This window comes from Equus caballus, chromosome 4 (assembly GCF_041296265.1).
Source record: "Equus caballus isolate H_3958 breed thoroughbred chromosome 4, TB-T2T, whole genome shotgun sequence".
Lineage (NCBI taxonomy): Eukaryota > Metazoa > Chordata > Mammalia > Perissodactyla > Equidae > Equus > Equus caballus.
This window is the reverse complement of record NC_091687.1, coordinates 109710924-109734927: the sequence shown is the minus strand read 5'-3', so window position 1 is coordinate 109734927 and position 24004 is coordinate 109710924. Positions and strand designations below refer to the sequence as shown.

The 24004-nt window shown below is 40.4% G+C and overlaps 1 protein-coding gene across 6 annotated transcripts in view; it reads right to left on the bottom strand.

Moving 5' to 3' along the window:
• Positions 1 to 24004, bottom strand: part of DPP6 (dipeptidyl peptidase like 6) — a 986698-nt gene that overhangs the window by 376356 nt on the left and 586338 nt on the right. For all 6 annotated transcript variants that reach the window (XM_070265304.1, XM_070265306.1, XM_070265308.1 and 3 more), the window contains one exon: positions 13856 to 13970. In XM_070265304.1, the coding sequence (XP_070121405.1) occupies positions 13856 to 13970 (115 nt within the window). The remainder of the gene's footprint in view (positions 1 to 13855; positions 13971 to 24004) is intronic.

The following is a 24004-nucleotide window of genomic DNA, read 5'->3' as shown; positions in this document are numbered from 1 at the left end:
AACTGCAGAAACATTGCCAGCTTGGACTAAAATGGACAGAGAGTATAAAATAAAAGAAGAAAATTCTCAGACAGGAAAAATGCTAATAAAGCTACTCAGCTATGAACTCTTGCTACCTTTCATGAAGAATAAGGGTGAGGACAGAAATGAGAGCCCCAAAGCATTATTCCCAAGCCTTTAAAACTAATGGAGTTTGCCCAACTGAATTTAGAAATTGCTTGGAACTGGTGACTCCTTTTTTCCTTCAGTTCGCTCTCTTATTGAACAGAGATGCCTATAACTGTCATCCTACACCTGTCTCACCATTGTATTTAGGAGCTGACACTTATTTCTTTAGTTTCACAGGCCCATAATAGAGACGAATTGTGCCCCAGGATGGAGCATATCCAGAGTCTTACCCATAACTCATTTATATGATGATATTTAGGACATCTGAGCTGATGAGATTTTGGACTTTGAGTTGATGCTGTAATAGGTTGAGACTTCTGGGGACCTTAGGATGGAGTGAAAGTATTTTGTACATGTGATGGATGTAAATCTTTGGGGGCCAGGTTGTGCAGGCAAAATAATGCCCCTCAAAGATGTCCATGAGTGTTATGGACTGAAATGCATACCCCCAAATTTAAGTGTCAAAGTCCCAGCCCCCAGTGTGACTATATTTACAAACAGGACCTTAAAGGAGGTAAAGTTAAATGAGGTCATAAAGGTGGGGCCCTAATCAGATAGAACGGTCCCCTTGTAAGAAGAGAGGAGTAGACACTGGAGCTTCTCACTCTTGTTCTCTCTCTCCTTTTTCTCTCTCTCTCCATGCATGCACACAGAGAAAAGGCAATGTGAGAGACAGCGGGAAGGCGCTGTCTGCAAGCCAGAAAGAGAGGTCTCACTAGAAACCAATGCTGCTGGCACTTGGTCTTGGGCTTAAAGACTCGAGAACTGTGAGAAAATAAATTCCTGTTGTTTAAGCCACGCTGTCTGTGGTACTTTGTTATGCCAGCCCAAGTAGACTGGTATTTTAAAACTTTCATTGCCAACTTTTTGTTGCTCATACATAGAAACACAATTCATATTTGCATATGGACCTTGAATTCTGTAACCTTTCTACACTTACTTACAGGTTGTATTAGCATATTCTAAATAGGCATTCATTTTGTCCACAATAAAGGCAGTTTTACTTCTTCATTTCAAATAGAAATAATCCATTAGAACTGCTAAGAAAACTGGTTTGCTTAAGAAACTCAAGGTCCAAATAACAATAAACAAATTACAAGTATTGATGGATTTTAAGAAATGAGAGTCCACTTGATCGAATGCCTTAAGATGAATTGTTTAGTGACACAGTACTACAATTTTTCTCACTCTATGGCTTTCTCCACATTGCCAGGTTCTACAATAGATATATGCGAAAAGTCTAAAATTGTCAATGCTTTAAATAAATTTTCTATTTTAAATCAACTTCTTATTATTTGATGGGAGATTTTATCAAAGCGAGAAAAGACTTTGCAAATATTCCTCAAAGCTGAGGGAAAGAACTGGAGGTATGGTGTTGGGATTAAAGAGAAGGCCGTTTAGACGTGCTCACTTCCCCATCTTTTCCAGCGAGAAGTCAAGAGATACCATTTAAGACCAGTGGAACAAGAAATGGATATATAAAGAAATTTTCACATAAAATTATGAAAGAAATCCGTAGAGGAATTAAAAATAACTTCATCAGCTTTATAACTCAGAGTGGAGAATAGGAAGCGGGAAGAAACGTAAATGAGTTACATTTTTCACTCTCATAGGAGGTAGTCTGTGAACATTGATAACTAAGCACAACACGAAGAATTACAGGAATAACTATCAAGAGAACTAAAATCAGACACGGTGAAGAGCACTATGTAGGGACTGGCTGCAGAACTGATAGTATGAGAAAACGATTGTTATTATTATTATTATTGTTATTATTATTATTTTAACTTTGGTTGTTAATATATTTTTCTCCTGTTTATTTTTCTATTTATCCATATTATTTGGGCAATAAATATTAATAAAGTCATATTCCGATCATAAGCATATACTCACACTCGAATAGTGCCTGAGCTAGGATGCGTCTTCATGATGCACCAACGCCAACATCAGCTTGTTTAATTTTCCCAAACGCCTGCACAGTCTGCTACAGAAACAAGGGTGTGGCGCTCCCAGGAGAGATACGGTGGGTCAAACAATTCCCCACCCAGGGCTCACCAGAGTAGGCAGGTTACACCCCAAATACCTGCGTCACAATAGCACACACCACGCACACACATTTCAAGGGGGAAATTTAGTTTCAGAAACCATCATCATCAGTCATACAAAATGCACATTTTTAATTTAAATTTTGTTGGCTTTGTTGATTGTTCTGTATTTAATTTGCCTCTTTCTCTTAATTTTCTATGAACTATGAGCGGAGTTTATATCTATTTAATGCATGTAAGTAAAGTAATAAAAAGAATTGTCAATGCGAGAGATAGGTATTGTCTTTCCCTCTCAAATTTTGAAAAACACCAATATACACTTTAATGTGAATGAATTTCACTTCCTTTTCTGGTGGGAGAGATGACAAAGAACCAAAATTTGAAAATGAGAGGAGTCCTCCTGAGAGGTGAGAGAGGAGCCGGGCGTGGGTTCCCGATGTGAGTGGGCAGGAGAAGCAGAAACCCGAGCACACAGCGCGGTCGTCTCGTTCATGGTCCCCGAAGCACCCGGCACAGCTCTTTCGAATTCTGACCTCTCCACAAGTCCACATTCACGCCTGCCTGTGAGAGACAGCCATTGTAGAATGGGCAAAGGCATTTATTTCTCTCTCTCTTAGTTTACTGTGGCTGTCGCAACACATTACTGCAAATGTGGTGGATTAAAACAACAGGAACTTATTCTCTCACAGTTCTGGAGACCAGAAGTCCAAAACCAGTTTCATTGGGCCAAAATCAAAGTGCCAGCAGGGCTGCCCTGGCCCGGAAGCTCTAGGGGAGAATCTCTTCTCTGTCTTTTCCAGTTTCTGGTGGCTGTGGGCGTTGCCTGGCTTGTGGCTGCATCACTCCAACCTGGGCCTCCCTGGTCACATTGCCTTCTCCCCTCTGCCTGTGTCAAATCTCCCTCTGCCTCCTTCTATAAAGATCCATGTGATTGCATTTAGGATGCACTGTAGGATCCGGAAAATCTTCCCATCTCAAGATGCCTCACATAACCACATCTGTGACGACTGCTTTTTTGCCCTACAGGGTAGCATTCACAGGTTCCAGGCATTAGGACATCAATATCTTTTGGGGAGCTATTTTTTCAGCTACTACACTCCACAAGACCTTTTCTCCCATTTCCAACTAACACACTACTTTGTAAGGCATCCTCTGAAAATGCAATAATCATACATTGACTGAATTTTTTAAAAAGACATTAAAAACATCTGGATAAGGGAAAAACCGGGGGGGGGGGGGGTAAAGACATTAAATCTGAGGTTCTGTAAATTATCACTTAACCTAATTTCTAGTGATTTTAATGATAAATGGTTGCTCAAGCAGCGCTAAGGTGAGAGTTCTGCCTCAAAGAGAAGGTGGACAATTTCAGCCTGGAACTTAGTCCTCCTCAGTACCCTGACCTCCTGAGTTCATCGACGACAATTTCTCTCCAGTTCTCTGACATTATTATATCATCGATTTCTGTGCTCCTGAGTCTGACCTGGTAACTCGACTTAGACCCCGGAATTGCTGCCTTTGGTTCCTGACTGGCCAGAGTCTTCCCTGAAACAGTAACTACGAGATCAGCCAGCCCATCATAACAAATGGTCCCCAAGGCTCCCAAAATTCACTCAAAATTTACCAAGAGGCTCTCATCTAAACCAGGCAATAGACTCCAGAGAAAACCGGGATAAGATTTACTCTGTTTCACAGTTATATACAACTATGCCTTTAAAATAAAATGCATAATGTAGCAGTGCTTTGAAAAGTGCCCCTTTATGGATAAGTATGTAGCCACATTTGCCTCAGCTTAGAGTCTTAATACAGGCATGAATAATAAACATCTACGGCCATCCTTTAGACAAATGGCTCTTTAGCATAAGGATGCAATAAATAAGCAAGATGCACCTAACAATCCTTCTAGAACTAATGATGAAAAGTCAAAAGGGAGACTGTTAAGATTCTCCCAGGGATCCACTTCTCACTACTTTGGAAGTTTCCTACTAACGATAAGGTTAGTAGCGGTGTAAATTAATTCTTTCTTTTATGAGAATCTGTCAGAATTCCCTCTTTTCAGATTTGTTTCAATTTAAAGCACGGCAAAAACTCACTGCTCAAGTTCAGGGGATGTAGATTGTGTTCCTAAAGTATTTCATTAATCGAGGCATCTTGCTTTTTGTGGCAGACACTAGGCTGCCTCCCCAAAAGCCACCGCACTCCTCCAACTTCGCAGACATGATTCCTACGAAATATTGGCTTTCTCAATCCCCCTGACAACCAAGGGTGGCCCTGCAATATTGTTACAGAAAATAAGCTGTCTCCTGTCTAGTTTCAGGGAAAGATGGAGATACATGAGGCAAGTTCTGCGCTTTTCCCTTCCTTCCTGTGAGGGTATGAGCTGTGACGTGTGAAGCTGCTATAGCGGCTTTGCCAACATGCTAATGATGGCAACAGGGAAAGATGGTCTTTGAGCCACTGAATCATCCAGGGACTGCCTACAGCTAGACTTCTTGCTTGTGAAACAATACAGGAGCCTACAGTTTGAATTATTTTAGTCGGATATTCTGTTACCTATGGACAAAAGTTCTCTAACTGATACATTGTAACATCTGGGTGTTGGATAAATGCTTGAGCTGATCCCTAGGATGGTCCATGGATAGGTTAACCAGATCCATGAGTTTCCTGAAATGTATCCAAATTTTTATGAGTACATATATGCCCTTTTTTCCCTCTTCCAATGATAAGATGACTTAGAGTTTTACCAGACTAAAAATAGTTATGACATAAACTGTTACAGACAGTAGGAGCCATTAGAATACAATCTGGTATTCCACACTCTCCCAATCTGCCACTATCCTATCCTTCAGCCTTAACTCCTGACACTCATTACGTCCCTCCACAGTTGCCAGGCCAGGCATCCTCTGTCAAATGAGCAGTCCAGGCTTATTATGGCTCACCATGACCTTCCCTCTTACATTTCCTTCCATCTCTACTGTATCTATCTTGCAAATTCCTCATACTCCATGAAATCTTCCACAAATGCTTCCTGTCCTCACCAATCCCTCCCATATTCTGGACTACCATAATATATTATCTGCACTACCCATTTACAGCACTCAGTCTCAATTAGCACTAACAAATTAACTTTAACCAGAAACAACAGTAACAAGAGTAGCAGCAGCAGCGAAAACAAACCTCTACTTCATGACCAGAGTAGGTAGGCACCATTCACCCAATCAGTCAGCCGGCAGGTAGGTGTGAACAGACACACTGAATCTACAAACACAACCACAGACGCCCAAGTGCAAATGAACAATACCAGAGACCTATCAAGAAACCTCTGTGTCCTATGATAGGACCCTTGATCAAAGTCATTGATAACAGATGGACTATGACAAGAGTGAATTTGGAGGATGAGTTTAATGTAGGGAGGAGAACAGAGAGAAAATACCTAGAAGAGATGACCTAAACACTTATTTCTCCAAGAAACAAAAAGGTATAAGTTACAAGTTATGATATATTCAAAAGGTATTAATTTCTGAAAACGACTTTGCAATTTTCATTGAGATTATATAAGACCTCATGATGAGAAGATCCATCATAGATTAAAAATTGGGCACCAATACAACCTAAAATACAACATTATATTGAACAAAAGAACCAGGTGTAAGAGAATACATACTACATGAGTACACTAATAATGTAAATGTAAGAAGGAGAAAAGCATGCAAAACTATTCTACGATGTTAGAAATTAGGTTACTCTTGGGGGGATTAGTAATGAAAGAGCATGACGGGGGCTCCTGGGATGCTGGCTATATTCTGTTTCTGATCTGGATGCTGGCTGCAGGAGCCTGTTCAGTTTGAAAATTCATCAAATAATATAATATTTTATATATATAATAAATAATATATATTATGTATGTCTTAAATTAACGTTTTAAAAGTCATTTGTTTCAGAGTTTTAAAAAGATAAGCTTTAAAAAATGAGATAACATCACACACCTATTAGAATGGCCAAAATCCAGAACAGCGACAATGCCAAACACTAACAAAGATGGGGAGCAACAGGAGCTTTCATTCATTGGTGGGGAGAATGCAAAATGGTGCAGCCACTTTGGAAGACGGCTTGGCGGTTGCTCACGCTCTTATCGTAAGATCCAGCAATCTCACTCCTTGGCTTTGATGCGGAGTTGAAAATTTATGTTCTCACCAACACCTGCACACACATATTTACAATAACTTTGTTCATAATTGCCAAAACTTGGAAGCAACCAAGATGTCCTTCAGTAGGTAAAAAGATAAATAAACTGTGGTCCATCCAGACAATGGAATATTATTCAGTGCTAAAAAGAAATGAGCTATTAAACCATGAAAAGACTTGGAGGACACTTAAAGGCATATTGTTAAGTGAAAGTCAATCCAAAAAGGCTACACACTGCATGATTCCAATTACACGATATTCTGGTAAAGGCAAAACTATAGACAGTAAATAGACCAGTGGTTGACAAGGGTTACGGTGGAGGGAGGGATGACTAGGCGGAGCACAGAGGATTTTCAGGGCAGTGAAACTATTCTGTATGACACTATATTGGCAGATACATGCCATCATACATTTGTCCAAATCCACAGAATGTATATCACCAAGAGTGAACCCTAATGTAAACTCGGGTGATAACGATGTGCCAATGTAGGCTCATCAAATGTAACAAATGTACCACTCTTGGTGTGAGATGCAGATGATGGGGGAGGTTGTGCATGGGTGGGGCAGGCGGTATAAGAGAACTCTGCACTTTCCTCTCAATTTCGCTGTGAACCTAAAAGTGGTCTAAAAAATAAAGTCTATTTAAAAAATTCATGGAAATTTTATTACAGAACTTGCTTTGTTAACTAGCAGTAACAACTCAACTGGAGGGATTCTCTCAAAAGTAATTTTAATATAGCTTTTTCCCACATAACTCACTTCATCTTGTGTTGACTCTAGTGTAAATTCAGAACACCTCATCAAGGTTTTGACTTGCTTGTACCTATACTCTTCCATAAGAGACTCCGATTTATGAGCTGTAACTGCCAATTTGCTAGATTTCTCCTCCTATCAATAAAGTCTACTGAGTCCACTTGAAAATAAAAAAAGATAAGCTGAGAGTTAGCAACGCAGTTACAGACATTAGACTTAAATCAGTGATGAAATTCAATTCCATAAAAATAATCTCTATGTTATGCTCCTGCCCAAAAGACTAGTGAGTCTTAAATTCTGATAACCTCCTCTTGGCCTTAACCCAAAGTCTACCTTCAATGTGACTTGCAAATATCCAAGGTTTTCATTTATATACCACCTGAAAGTGTTCTAGTGTTTTCTGTCAAAAACCACTGTCCATCTTCTCTAATGTGAAAAGCCATGAAAGTCAAATGTCAGGGACGTTTTAATGCAAATATGATCCTGCTGGATTTTTCAGCTCCCACAACAATAATTGTGGCACTAGAGAATATCAGAGTCCTTTTCATCAGAACGCAAGAACTGCAGCTGCCCAAAAAAGGCATATGCTGCGCGTGACCTATCGTCGACACGTATTTAATATCTGCAAATAAAAAAGGTAACTTTGAGCCTATTATTCCAAAGAGAAATTTACAAAAGAGCACAGACTAGCAAGGGAGAAATGAATGACAACATTGAAAAGGACACATTCTCATTTGGTTAATCCCTTCGGAACCAAGATTGCCTTAAACACTTCTAATTTGATTTTTGAAACATAAATTGTGCATAACTGGTGATAATTAAGCTGCACTACAGAACAAGGTACTTGTCATTCAGAATGATTACCACAAGGCACTTCACAATCCCGAGGCATCACAGGGCATTCCATCACGATTCTTCATAACAAGTTGGAAAGGGACCTGCTTGTACTTGGAACATATTCACCAAAAGACTGAATCCAATGAGTTCAGAATGGATTTTTTGGGGAAGTAGAAAACAGGTACTGTAATCGGAGTGTCAACAAATCAAAATACAAGAGTAGAAACAAGTAGTACTGGAAAAGATTATTTCTTTAAAAGTGCATAGTCTGATCTCTAAGTCAGTCTATCACAATTGGAGCCAGGCAGGGTGGGAAGCCGACGCTGTGGGAATGTGCACTGTGCACATACGTCCAGGGTGTTATTTTTACCAGGACCCTCCACTCTTGAGACTAAACTTCGTCCCTCATCCAGTGGAAGCCACTCCTGCTCTTGGTTGTTTCACAGTCTGTTAGGTCAACGATTCAGTTATCTGCACAACTCAATAGACCTCTAACCTGCCTATGACTTCTATTTTGTTTTTTGCTTAATGATTACACTACTGTGAAATTCTCCTTGTGCATGTTCTGTGCACGTTGTGCACGTTTTGAATGGACTCTAAAGTTCTCATGGAGAGCATCTGTATCTTCTTTTCCCACATTTTGCCTGGCACTTAGCTAGATGCTCTCAGCCCCTAACTGGGATCATTAATGCCTGGTCACTGGATAGGCACTGCTGGTTAGTGAACAGAGAAAGCTCTGGAGCTGGTGGCTGATTGAATGATCTGACATCCTCCTCTGCCTGACAGAATTTTGAATGCCAAACAAAAGCCACTGCTGCACCCCAGGAGAGTGGATGCAGACAGAGCATGAGGGGAGGGAGCAGCAGTAGGAAATTTGCCGTTGAACCCGCATGTCTGATAGTCCTCAGCCTAGGACACACAGCCGCTCAACAGAACAGCCAGGAGAAAGAAATACCAGCTCTGGAAGCCCAACAACTGAAGGGTTAGGGAAGGCTCAGCCATATTTTCATTTTCACGGAAGAATAAAACAAATTCTCTCTTGAAAGCCTTTTCTGGAATTCAGGGATTCATTAGAGCTCCACCACCAGCAGATGCCTCTTACTTTTTGTTGTTGTCCCTGACAACTGGCCGTCAGCATTCAAAGAGATGTAATGGTTTACAACGACTGTATTCTCTATTTATTGCAGAAAGGATGCTGCTGTGATTGCTCCTGCTGCACAAGAACTGAATGTAAAATACTTTCAAGACTAGCAGCTGCATTGGAGAGAATAGGAATTGACAGGTTTTCCTGTATAGCAGAGAAGATCAAGGGACCAAGTGTTGAGTTGGGCGTGTGAAGGGAAGACTCCCAGGGTCCCTGGGCCTTAGCCTTAAGTTACTCAGTCAAGACATTCATCATGCAACCTTACTGCTACGGTGGGAAAGGATCTCCAGCCAGCCATTCTATTTCACTTTGAAGTGAAGAGTACAAGAGCCCTCAGATTCTGAGGGACACGAACTCTCACGGGTACCTTGCGGGAGCAGGAGCAGCAACAAACTACCTAAGACATCACTGTTTTCTAAGTCCCAAAGTGAGTGTTGGACAACCACAAAGTCAAATCTTCAATAATCACTTTCTTACCTAAAGCACAGTCCTGTTACAAAGAGGCAAAGGTAGGAACAGATGCTCCACAAATCCTGAAGGAGACCTGATTTCCTTTCTATTAATTAAAAATATGTTGTTGCTAAAGTCTCCAGCTAAGTCAAATCATCAGCAGCACGATCACAAAACAGAACGAGTATTTGTCTTTACTAATCCTCCCCAATCCTTCCCACCTCCACTCATTTAGATTTCAACAGTTGAATCGATTTTTCCTTGTTCAATAGATGGACTGTATTGAATCCTGGGTCCAAATGTTCCTGGCAACTCTCGTCTATTCACAAACTCACTCAAGGAGATGGCAACATTCTCTTTTCCAGAACTGCTACCGAAAACTCCTTCAATATGAGGCAAGTAGTCATGGCACTTCAGTATGTAAATGGCCAGATTAAACCCTTTTTTCTTTTGTACAAGTTTCCCATCACTGTTTAAATTAACATCTCATTGAGATAAAATTCACCTATCATAAAGTTTACATTCTTAAGTGTACAATTTGGTAGTTTTTAACGTATTAACAGAGTTGTGGGCATCCATCACCACTATCAAATTCTAGAATATTTTCATCACCCCAAAAAGAGATCTCATCACGAGAGGTCTCAGTGTACGTTCATCAGCTGTAACAGATGTCCCTCTCCGGTGGAGGTGCTGACAATGGGGGAGGCTCTGCATGTGTAGGGGCAGGGTGTATGTGGGAGATCTCTGTACCTTCCTCTCAATTTTGCTGTGAATCTAAAATGGCTCTAAAATGTAATGTCTTAAAAAAAAAGAAATTTCATACCTATTAGCAGCTACTTCCTACTCTGCCCACCTCCTGGCCCTGCCAACCACTAATCTACTTCCTATTACTATGGATTTGCCTATTCTGCGATCATATAATATGTGGCCTTTAGCGTCACTTTTCTTTCACTTAGCATAATGTTTTCAAGTTTTGTGTATATTGTAATATGGATCAGTATTTCATCCCCTTTTGTAGCTGAATAATATTCAGTTGTATGGCTATACCACATCTGTTTATCTATTCAGCAGGTGAAGGGCATTTGGGTTGTTGCCACTTTTCGGCTATTACGAATAACACTGCGACGGACATCTGTGTACAAGCTTCCGTATGAACATATGTTTCCAATTTTCTTAGCTATATACCTAGGAGGGAATTACTGGGTCATATGGTTACTCTGTCTTTAACTTTATGAGAAACTACCAAAATGTTTTCCACAAAGGCTGCATAATTTTACATTCTTACTAATACTGTATGAAGGTTCTAATTTTTCCATATCCTCAGCAATATTGTAATTTTCCTTTAAAAAAATACATTAATAGCCATCCTAGTGGTCGTGAAGTAATATCTCACTGTGGTTTTGCTTTGCATTTCCATGATGGCTAATGATGGTGAGTATGTTTCCTTATGCTTACTAGTCATTTGTATTTCTTTGGAGAATGTTGTTCAAATCTTCTGCCCATTTTTAAATTAAATTGTCTCTTTGTTTTGAGTTGTAAGAGTTCTTTATATAATCTGGATATTACTCTTATTGAATATATGATTTACAAGTATTTTCTCCCATACTGTGGGTTGTCTTTTCAATTTCATTTTTTCTTTTCCTTTTTTTTTTGAGGAAGACCAGCCCTGAGCTAACATCCATGCCCATCTTCCTCTACTTTTTTTGTGGGATGCCTACCATAGCATGGCTTTTGCCAAGCGGTGCCATGTCCGCACCAGGGATCCAAACCGGCGAACCCCGGGCCTCCGAGAAGCGGATCAGGCAAACTTAACCACTGTGCCACCAGGCAGGACCTATCTTTTCAATTTCTTGGTAGCGTCCTTTGATGCACAAAGTTTTTAAGTTTGACGAAGTTAAATGTATCTATTTTTCCTTTGGTTGTTTGTTCTTTTGGTGTAATATCTAAGAAACAGTTGCCTAATCCAAGGTCACAAAGATTTACCCCTCTTTTCTTCTAAGAGTTTTATAGTTTTAGCTCTTGTATTTAGGTTGTTGATCCATATTGAGTTAATTTTTGTATATGGTGTGAGGTACGAGTCCAACTTTGTTCTTTTTCATGTGTAGACCCAGTTGTACAAGCACCATTTGTTGTAAGGACTATTTTTTCCCCATTTAATGATCTTCGCACCCTTGTCAAAAATGAATTGAGCATAGCCATATGGGTTTATTTCTGAACTCTCAATTCTATTCCATTGATCCACATGTCTATATTTCGGATAGCACCACAATATTTTGATTAGTATAGCTTTAGAGTAAATTTTAACATCAGGAGATGTAAGTCCTTTAAGTGTTCTTTTTCAAGATTATTTTGGGTAGTCTGAGTCCTTTGCATTTTCTTAAAATTTTAGAGTTGGTTTGTTAATTTTTTCAATAAAAGCAAGTGGGATTTTGATAGAGATTGGGTCAAATCTTAGATAAATTTGGAGGTGTTAACATGTTAACAATATTACGTCTTCCAATCCATGAACATGAGATATCTTTTCATTTACTTAGGTCTTCTTAATTTCCTTCAATTCTGTTTGGTGGTTTTCAGTGTGCAAGTGTTATAACTTCGTTTGTTAAATTGATTCCCAAGTATCTTATTCTTTTTGAAACTCTTGTAAGTGGAATCGTTTCATAATTCCATTTTTGAATTAGTGTATAGAAATATGAATGATTTTTTTTATAATGATCTTGTATCTTCTGATGTTGCTGAACTCATTTATTCATTATAACAGGTTTTGTGTGTGTGTTTGTGGATTTCTTGAGATACTCTATACAGAAGATCATGTCATCTATGAATAGACATAGTTTGACTTCTGTCTTTCCTATCTGGATGTCTTGTTTTTTCCTTGCTTAATTGTCTTGTCTAGAACCTCCAATACAATGCTAAATAGAAACAGTGAGAGAGAACTTCCTTGTCTTATTCCTGATCTTATGGGGAATGCTTTCAGTATTTCACCATTAAGCATAATATTAGCTGTGAGTTTTTACAGATTCTCCCTATCAGGTTGGGGAAGTTTTCTTCTCTTCTTTTTGCACATTGAGTGTTTTATCACGAAAGAATTTTGGATTTTTGTCATATGCTTATTTTGTGTCTATTGAGATAGTCATGGTTTTTTCCCCTTTATTCTATTAATATGGGTGTATTACACCAATTTTTCATATGTTAAACCAAATTTTCTTTCTTGGATAAATCTCATTTTGTCTTGGTGTATAAGCCTTTTTATATGTTGCTGGATTAAGTTTGCTCGAATTTTGTTGAGACTTTTACATCTATATTTATAAGAGATATTGGTCTGTAATTTTCTTTTCTTTTGATATTTTTATCTAGTTTTGGTTGCAGGCTACAGATTACTCTTTTTTCATTTAAGTTTTGTGATAATGGTCTAAACATACATCATAATTTTCCTGCACTCTTTGTACCTATGAAAAATTTTTTACATTGCATCTTTTCCATCTTAAGGTCTAATATCTGTGCAGTCTGTTTATAGAAGATTAGAACTAGTTTTCTTTTTGTCCACACAAATAAGCACCTAGTACAACAATGAGAATGGATGAAATAGTTACACAGAGTTTAACATGGCCATAATGTTTTCCTATGATACCTCCTGTCTGGTTATCTTATAGGCAAAGGGTTTCTTCCCTCCCTAATCGCACGGCTTTCTGGCTACTAATTTTACCACTCCATTAGAGCCCCTTTACACGTTACCTCCTCCACGAGCTTTCTCATTAAGGACCCCTCTCTCCTCTAAGCTCCTACAGCACTTATTTTTGAAACATTCAATAGTGTATGTGTATACATGTTTTTTCTCCCCTGAGAGATTTCTGACTCTGTTTTATACTTTTATTTCATCAGTAGTACCTAATAAGTACCTTATCCTTAGTTCAAACTCAATATATGTTGTTAATTTATCCTTGATATAATACCCAGGAATGCCATGAGATTTATAAAATTATTATATTTATAATACCACTGTCTCTAAGCTCACAAAGCATGAATAAGTAACCGTGAATTTTAATACATGTCAAGCATTTCTACCTAGTCAACAATTATATAAACAAATTCAAAGCATATAAAATGGATCTTTTTCATTAAAAACATATTACATCATTTTACCATATGGCACAATAAGAATTAGAACCTGGGAAAAATAAATTACGTAATAGGTAGTTATCTAGAAAAAAATTGCAAGGCAAAATGATGCTCTTTCTCCCTTACAGTGACTTGCTTTTCCAAGAATAACCATAAGTACCTGGTGTCAGCAGTATGACCGAGGTGACAATCAGGGAGCAGATGACCAGAATCACAAGGAGAGCAATCGCGATTCCTTTCCAGTTTCTTTGTGGAGGATTGCTCCCCACCAGCTCCTAAAAACAACACCATAAAAGAAAAACCCAGTTAGTGAAGGACAGAAATAAAATAAACCAAATAAATACACTTCCTTTAACTCAAGAACCAAGACACCAAACAGTGAATCATGAGCAGTGAGCAAGGCATGGTCTCACCCTCGAAGCCACGCTTCTCTCCTTTCTCTGCCCATCTGCCTCAGCGTCCGAAAGCCTGGGGCTCTCTTTCCCGTGCCATGGCAAAACCCCATCTCGAGAAAGAAGCTGATGTCCTACTATGTTCACGGCTTTTGTGTGAACTTAATGTTTCTCCACCCAAAAAGCCAGGTTCTACAGCACAGGGTGACTGGAGTTTCTCTTCATCATAGCCAGCCTATCAACCCCATCGAATCACATCCACGCAGGATTACTTCTTCCAGCCCAAGTCCGCTCTCCTCTTTCTTTTTGTTTACATCCAAACTGTTCACTTCTATTTCAGGCTACCAAATTCAAACCTTTATTTAGCACATACCACACGCCCATTTTAATCAACCTCAGCCCACCGCTCAGATCTTGACCCTTTTTTTCCTTCCACATCTCCTCACACAGGCTTCAAGATTTCCCAGGTCTGTCTTCACTGGGTGACTCACTTACTCCTGTTCCACGTTTTAGTGCCCTTCAGGGAACCATAACTGTATTATTGCAGGGGTTGGCATTGTGTGTGTGTGTAGGGGGGGCAAGTAGATCTGGAGACACTGCTAAAGGCTGAATAAATCTAGGAAATTAATCACACATAATAGCTGCTGAAGCCAAACTTTCAGTTCCTTTCAAATTAGAGTGATCATATAATTTCTATTCTAACTGGGATCCTCTGAGAGACAAGGGGGGTAATATTAATAACGATTAATAAATATAATAATTCATGTTAATAATAATTATTATTAATTATACAAGAGTAACTGGGACTCTCCAGGGCACATAAAGACATATGGTCAGGCTGAAAATGGACTAGTGCGACTTCTGCTTATGCATAGATCACAAAGTAGTCTCTATTTTAGTGCCCGTAATTACAACTCATCGTAACTCCAAGTCAAGGCGAAGTGGAATGCAGATGGCCTCGAGGAGAGGATAGTGCAATACATAAATACATCTTCATCCAAGACTGAAAGCTCAGTAGAATGTATCAAATTGTTGCAAATTAAAATAAAGAAAACGCTCAAGCCTCAGATGGCAAATAATTAATATTCGACATCCAAATATTTAATATTGGCTATCTAAGTTATCAAATTAAGAAAAACTCTCAGGGTCAAGAGAGTCTTAGCAGGACAGAGTTCTATAGCAGTTTAGAAATTTCTATCAGTCTTCTTATTTGCCATCCAGAATTTAATTTATCTATTGAGAAGTGGCCTATTAGCACTTAACAATGAGACTAAACATAAACATGAAATCATGACAAAAAGTGACACTGAGTCGATCTCATCTCTTCTCGGACGGGGTTTTCTCTGTGAGAAAATCACTGCCCAATGACAAGGAGAAGAGATCAGATTGTGCTGACCCAGAAGATTTTCACTTCATCCACGTTTACAAAGGAAATAAGCCCTTTTCGTGAAATTTGTGAAAAGCATAAATCTTGAAGTAGTACTATTCATAGGATCTCTGTGGTGTATACGACCTCGCGCAGACCCTAGTGGACATTTCCGGAACACTGGTCAGACTGAATCCCAGGGTAACCACCAAAACCAGAATGTTTTAGTACTCAAGACCCAATCTTACCCAAGATCCAGAGTGCTAAAATTAACGTTATTATCTTCATCGGGTCAAACAATTGATATCTTTTGAATCTTGTTGCTAATAAGAATAATCTAGGATTCTAAATTCTGTCCTAAGCACATCTATCACACACATTGGTTAAAGTTTATATGCACTTTTGCGTTGTGTCAACTTCGTGACCAGCTAGCACTGTACCTGATTTACTTCAGAAGTGTGATTGGACAAATGTTGCAGTGACAGCAGTCCTTTTGATATTCCCAGTGTGCCCCTCTCTGGCCCTAACACATCCACAACATATTGTCCAGGTCTAGGCTGGATACTGTCAGAGATAATGCTATAGAGAGTGTGTCTACAAAGATGATCAGAAGACAGAGATGTTTGCAAAATACGTCACGTGAAGTAAGGTTGAAAGAAGTCTTCAGCCTCAAAACCCAAATACTCAGTTTTCATCTATTTGAATTAGCACCCAGAAGAGAGTGAAGACTTATTCTCCAGAAGGTAGAGTTAGAACCAAAAGGAAATTTCAGAGGCAGAATTGTGTCTCAAAAACACTTCAGAATTCCTAACCATTAGTATTGCCTAATAGTAGAATGGGCAGATTCACCAGGAGGAACATCTAAGAGGGATCCTGTTAGGAGGGCCAGTCCTTCAGGGAGGGAGGGAGGTGGAAATAAACAATCTTACAAATGCCTAATACAGTACGAGTTCTATGGACACATATAGGATGGAAAAGAACGATGCAAAACTGTGAAGCTGCTCCTACAGGTGGAAAAATGAATGAGAGTCAAGATACTTCCAGAAAGGGGACAAGACTCTGCTTCCCTATGCTCACCGGACTAAGAAAAGATTATGCACAGAAAACCAATTCAGTACAAATAAGTGAATGGGAGAATGCACAATAGATAGCCAAATAGGCATTGATCGCATAGCCCACTTAAGTGAGGTGATTCTGGATCATTCACGCCATTTCTTAAGTATAGACTCACCATATTGCCTTTCTGGCAATAGTCTTACATTTAAAAAGCAGGGTAATTTTACCCATAGGAAAGCAGACATTCTTTATTAAATTCCATTTTCATTTGTCAAATTTCATTTTTCATAGTACACGTAATTTTTTTTTTACTACACAGACAATATTGTAACAATAACAACAGGAAATAAAGAGGAAAAATTCATGGACAATTTTGCTAATCCAAGAAAACAAAAAAATTTCATTTTTTTCCATCTTCCTTTCTAGTCATGGTCTATATGCACATTTAATTTTTACATAGGTATAACCAGAGCATTGATATAGTTTTTGAATTAGAATGCAAGGTAATATGTGCTTCTTTGAACATCTAATTTGGCTCCCCAAATTCAGAATTCATTATCTTAACCTGCAGGAGTTGAATTTTTAAAAATTTGAGTAGAAGTGACCCTGCTTCCCATGAAAGACAAGAAAAGTTAACAAATTATTCCCCGAAATGCTGAGCTTCAGTAGTGCATTTCTCAGTAGAATCGTATGTTTTTGCCTAGAATGGTGAAAATTAGGCTATAATATGTTTCCTGTTCTGTTTGATATCATATGCACACCTGGGAAATCCAATAAAATGAAAAAACACGTTTACAATTAGCCATTTGGTCTTAAAGATGAACAAATCTTCCTTCCTTCCATCTGTCCATCCATCCATCCATCCATCACATACTCATCCAAGGTTGACTCTGCCAGCCCTGTTCTGAGAACCTTGGGTACAGCAGTGAACAAAACAGATGACACCGCTATCAACTCAACAAACTGAATGGCTTTCATTTCTCCATATTCCTTTCTTGTATTCTAGTGCAAGGATAGGGACAAACAAACTGACACACCCACTAAGAAAAGAAGAAAAAAGCAGGATGAGTAGTCCTGTGAGCTCTTTGTATACAAGGAGGTCAGAGAGATTTCCTAATAAGTGACATTTGAACAAAAACTAAAGAAGTGCAGTAGAAGGAAGCATGTCAGGCTGCCGTGGACTGAATTGTGTTCCTCCTAAATCCATATGTTGAAGCTCTAACCCCTAATGTGATGGTATTTGGAGATGGGCCTTTGGGAGGTTAGCAGAGTTAGATGAGGTCATGAGGGTGGGGCCCCCATGATGAGATTAGTGTCCTTATAAGAAGAGACATGGAGAGCCTGCGTCCTTTCTCTCTCTGCCCACATGCACTGAGGAAAGGCTATGTGAGGACAGAGCGAGAAGGTGGCTATCTGCAACCCAGGGAGAGAGGTCTCACCAGACACTACAGCCTGCACCTTGATCTCAGACCTCCAGTCTCCAGACTGTGCGAAATCAATCTCTGTTGTTTAAGCCCCTAGTCTGTGTATTTTGTTATGGCAGCCCCCGAGAGAGGAAGACAGCACTAGGTGTCTTCCCAGGCCTCAGTTTATTGGTCCTGGGGGTCAGGACACATTTATGTTTCTCTTCTGCATTTCAGCCCTCTCTGAGCCTCTTGGTTTCTATTCTCAAGAAAAAAGCCCTTTGCACATCACCACAAAGCAAGTCTACCTTGCTTCTCTTGACCTCCAACCCAAGTCTAAGTTCTTCCCTACTCTTTGCTCACAGCTCACTACTGCTCACGGAGCAAGTCATTCCCTTTCATGGCCCCCCAACCCCGCAACTTTGCATACACTGTTTCCTCACATTCCTCTCTGTTCCTTTCGTCAGGCAAATGCCTTTGCATCCTTTAGTTATCAGAAAAATATCATCTCTGACATTTGGGCAAGGCTTGCCTGGTTTCACAGGCAGAGGTCATTACTCTCATCTGGACACAATTGCAACACTTCATAAATGCTCTTCTCTAACAATATCGCACTGTTAAGTTATGTACGTAATGCCTGTGTCATCTGTAACATTACTGCACTGTTAAATTATGTATTTAATGCCTGTGTCATCACAGACTGCAAGCTACCTAAGGACAGTTGTCTTGACATGTTCATATGTTCCTAATGCCTGGTACAAAACTTGGGACACCACAGCACGTAGGGACTGTGTGCTGAATGGATGAATGCATGTATGAATGCTTTTGTGAGAAGCAACTCTGCTATTTGCTGGCCCTTCTGGCAGAAAAGGAATTGTTGATGGATGCAGAAAGCAAAGCGCTAATATAAGCCCAGTTGTATTAGCAATGCCATAAATAGCAATGAGTCCTAAAAGATGTAATGCACACTAACATCTATACTTGGCAATCCTGGTCTCTAGTGACATAATTGTTGCTCATGCTTATTTTTAATTCAGGCAAAAAGAAAATAAACTCAACTAAATGAACAAAAAACAAACTAAACCTTTTCCTAGGGTGTTTGGTTGTTTTGAATATAAAATTCATCTTTTTCAAGTGCTATTATCTTAGTGATTTGTGATTGGAACTTGACATTTTATGTGCCAATGGTACAACTGAAATGGAAGAAACACAGACTAAAATAACAATTTAAAGACTCCACAGTGTTCTGTGAACTGACTCAGGAATGACCATCGTGTGCTGTCTCCCCCACAGTTACAGCCACACCATCCGTGCGTTTACATCAGGTACTGCGTCCATGCCTCTCCTCTCTGTGCTAAATCAGATGTGTCTTATCTTGGCCTGAGCTTCATCTGTCTCACAGAATCCCCCCTGCTACCTCCGTCAGACCTCGCGGCTTGTGATGAGGAGCAGAGATTCAAATGAAAACTCTCAGGGGATAATTTCAAAAATTAGAGAAACTAAAGTCTGCAAGAGTGGAAAAAAGGAACGATGGGGTGGGAGACAAAAGGGATTTAATGCTCAGGTGTTAGGACTATCAAATGTGTTTGAAAGCATCGTGTAATTTATAAAATTTATAAAGGCAGCAGATACTGCTTTACTACTTATTGCTATCACTACCAAATAATGTTTCAGTAACACGATATGAAATACGGGAAGAACTCAAAAGCACATCAAATTTCCTATACTTTATAAAGAAAGTAAAGGATGCAGAGATGACATTCCTTTTGTCCACTTCCTGTTATTGCCTCCTAAGCTCTAACGAGGGCAAATCAGAATTTTAACTGATGGCTTACTGTTGGGTCCCCAAAGGGGCTTGCAGCTGTGTGACTCCACAGTAAAGTGATGCGTTCGTCAAGCAGCAAATAGCCACCTTGAACATTTCGAGTGCACCTCATATGGCACATCTGTTTTATGCACTGTAAGTACAGCCTCACACAGCTAAAGGGGGAGAAGGAGTAAAATCCAGCAGAAAGCGAGATTGTAGTAAAGTAAGGCCTCTTCCTAAGAAGCATCACCAGCACCAAAGATCAGAGAGTGAGAAGCTGCAGATGCAGGAGTGGTCAGGATGGCGCGAGGAGAGCAGAAGGGCAAAGATCCAGGCCCTGCCAGGCTCGCTTGGGACAGCCGCCAATTTTGCATTTTATTCCCCTTTGCTAAAGGCAGAGGGGTCAACCAGATGGCCCACTCACTAGGGAAGGAGGAAGTGAATTCAACTATTTTTCTCACAATAATTCATCTTTGCACCAATGTCCTCCACTATGAGGCGGCTTTCACAAGCCTATCAGGACTGAAGATTTTCTGGCTCCCAAAACTGAAAGAGGCCTTCTCCAGGATGTAACTAGGTCCACGTTTAGGTAACTGATAGTTTTAAGAAGTTTCCAGAGGATGTACATGAATCAGCAGCTAGCTGGGCTTCACAGCCTAGGCTGGAAGTGAAGACACAGCCAGTGCGGTCTGAGAGGGCAGAATGTCACCGCCAACAGCACTGTAATTCTTAGCAGGGAGATCTTCCCACCCCCTGAAGTTTGACCCTCCCTGTGACTCTGGTTTGTGTCTTCTACGCCCTTTTGGGTGCTTTTGCTAGTTGTGAGTATGAGGGACGGCTGAGGGCTGTGGCCACAAGATACTAACTAATGCTGATTTCATGTCAACGAGGCTGTAACTGACGACAGAGCCGGGAATGGCTAAGCAGCCATTTCTGAAAAACCAAAGCAATCAACGCTGTGGGAAGTGGGGCTGGGGATGAGGCAGTGCTGGTGGTGGAAGATGCAGTCGTAACCTTAAAAACACTTCTGTTGATTTCACTAATTAGGAATTAAATTTGGTCCACAGGCCCTCCTTTTGAGGACCAGCAGTTAACTACGAATCATTATCTTAGTGACAGAGGGGTGCTGACACTCTCCAGGCCTCTCAGGCAAACTCTCGGGGGCCCGTCTTCCCCGACACTTCGCACCATGTGATGGATGTCCCCCTACTCAGGGTTTCCAGGGCTCCCCACCACCCATCTATATTTGCCTTACAGACTGATCTGGGATCTAGTCTCCTTTTCTCCCATGAATTTGGAAACTTCTGAAGTTGACTCTTTTACGTAACACGACTTTATGCGTCTGCCTGAGGGCACAGCACTTTGAAATCCTACCCACCACCATCACTAAGGCGGCTGCCAGCCCTCCACCGGCAGTTTAGCAAAACCGTGTTTGCGGAGGGAGCTCCTGCTCTATCACACCTTCTAGGAAGAAAAAAAAAAAAACAGGCAAATCATTGACTGTAATTACCTATCTTTTAAAATTTCTTCATTGTATTTTACCTGCAAATTCAACACCAGAGCTCAAATAATTTTGGCTCTTCAGTTTAACTGACTGTGTCTGATAGCTTCTTTTATGAAATTAATTCAAAATGTAAGTTATTCTTACCTTCAGAGCTCAGTCTAACTTGGATCTACTTTGATATGTTTTATAGGTATGTTGTTCCATAAATCACCAAAAGCAATGGTGCTGCGCCCTGATCGCAGTCAGAAGAAATCTCACAGTACATCACGCCCAAGAGAAATCCCTTTCAGTGAAGTTAAGACTCTGGAAGCAAGTTGCAGAGTTTAAAATGGAGCATTAGTATCTTTTACATTGCTGTGTATGATAACCATGTCTTAAAAGCATCTTTAGATAATGGCTGTCTTTGCACGGGCTCACTGAAAGCACAGGCAGTTTTGAGACTGGTCTTCTACACTGGGCAGCTTTTTGGCAAGCTCAACATGTCACTTCCCAAGGTCAAAAATTTCCCCAAGCCTCAATAAATATTAACAAACAAACAAGTCTCAAAGGCAAGAACCACCAGCACGTTAGAGACAGAGACGACAGTAACTTGAGCTCATCTTTTCAAAAGGGCTTGCCACTTGGATACAATCTTCATAGTATACACGCCTGCTGAAAAGTGCCCTGGTCACGATGATCGCCGCCGCCATCCTGCTCCACCCACGGCTCCAGAGACATGGGCTCCTCTCCTCGGCAGCCACAAGCAATGGGCCCAGCCTAGGTCAGAACTCTGCCCCAGGAAGTCAGGTGTGGGACTAAAATATTCCAGTTTATTCTTGCCCATTGTCATGAAACATAAGAATGGAGGCGGGGCAGTGTCTACCTCCACATGGCATATGGATTCAGAAGAAAAGAGACCAGATTTACAGGATGAGAAGAACGAGAGAGACTGAGAGGCAGAGAGACGAGAAGCAAAGAGAGAGAAGGGTCCCTATCGGTTTGCCCTTTCTTGACTTAATTTTCCTCCTGAGGCCAGAATGAATTTTTCCCTTAGATTCAATAAGACACTCCTGTTTCTTTATGAAATATTTTATTTCCCTTTTTACTTAAACTGGCTTGAGTTGATTTCTAAAACCTGAGAACAAAGAAGCTGAATACATAGCACGTAAAGATATCCAGCCCGGGGGGCTGGCCTGGTGGCACAGCGGTTAAGTGCGCACGTTCCATTTTGGTGGCCCGGGGTTCACGGGTTTGGATCCCAGGTGCGGACGTGGCACCACTTGGCAAGCCATGCTGTGGTAGGCATCCCACATATAAACTAGAGGAAGATGGGCACGATGTTAGCTCAGGGCCAGTCTTCCTCAGCAAAAAGAGGAGGATTAGCAGACGATGTTAGCTCAGGGCTAATCTTCCTCAAAAAAAAAAAACGACATCCGGTCCAGGAGCCCAGCATCCCGCGGGTGCTTCATTTCTAAGAAACCATTCCACATTCATTTGTGAGGTCACACGCTCCAGTGTGTGTGGCCAAAACGACACTTGAAAACTAGGTGAAAATTTTAACTACTCACTTTATAATTCCAAAATAATTAATTTGCTAATTTGACGTACAATTTTCTTTGAAAAGACTGGTTTTTCTACCAGTACGTGGAGTCACTTTCCCAGGGAAACTATGAGTGAAATTTAGCAATTACCTTAGCAGACCCTCCAGAACGTGCACTTGTCATCCTCTGTCATCATTGCTGGAGCACAGCCTTCTCTGTGACAGGAGCAGGCTAATTCAAGCTGAGGCAAATGCCAGCCAAGACAGTTGGCATGACAGAATGTTCATGAGAGTCTTGAAGAGGATGGGCTGTTCCCGAGTTATTCACTATTTTAGGTATCAAATTACTCAAAAAGAAAGCTCTAGTATTTTTAAACTCTAGCTAGCCTAGAATGGGATCTATTCAGTAGATCCACATTTATCAACTATTTTTATAATCCAAAATGTCTAATGCTGGCATTTTCATACAGTTCAGTCTAATAGAAAGACATACAGCATCAGGAAAATTATTAGCCACAGGGATACAACTGATTAGCATTCTTAATTCCACCTGCAACTTTAATTCCTCTCTGCCACGGGACCTAACATATTCACAGGTCCTGGAGATTGGGTGTGCAGATCTTTAGGTGCGGGGGCAGGGGGTCATTATCTTGCCTACCACAGTGGTATACTCTATGTAATGGAATGTTATCCAGCAATGAAAACAACAATGTACTACTACACGTACAGCATGGACAAATTCATAAACATTAAGTGAAAGGGGCCAGACACTAAAGAATATACGATGAATGATTTCATTTATATAAAGTTCAACAATGGGCAAAACTATGCTGTAAGTATAGGGTTCATACCTAAGTCTATGAAGACAAGAAGGAAGGAGTGTCCATAAAACCCAGGATGCTGCATTACCTAGGGGGAGAGGAGTCGCCATTGGAATTGGGAGGCAAGGTGCAGGAGCTTCGAGGGTGCTGGCAGAACTCTCTTCTTGAGCCAGGTGGAGGTGAGAGGGCTGTGTCAGGCTATGCTAGTCTGTTAAGCTATTTGCTTGCATGTTATATAGCTTTTACACTGTAATATTTCACAATGACAAAGGTTTACCATGTGCAGTGTATAACAACTTTGTGACAGGCAACCCCACCAAGAGTGGTGAGGTACAGACCCTTTCCTGTGCTCACACCTGGCAGGCCAGAGACATCAGGTCAATGAAATGACACCTGAGATAAGTGCAGCGGACAGCAAGACAGGGGGCTATGAAGGGTATA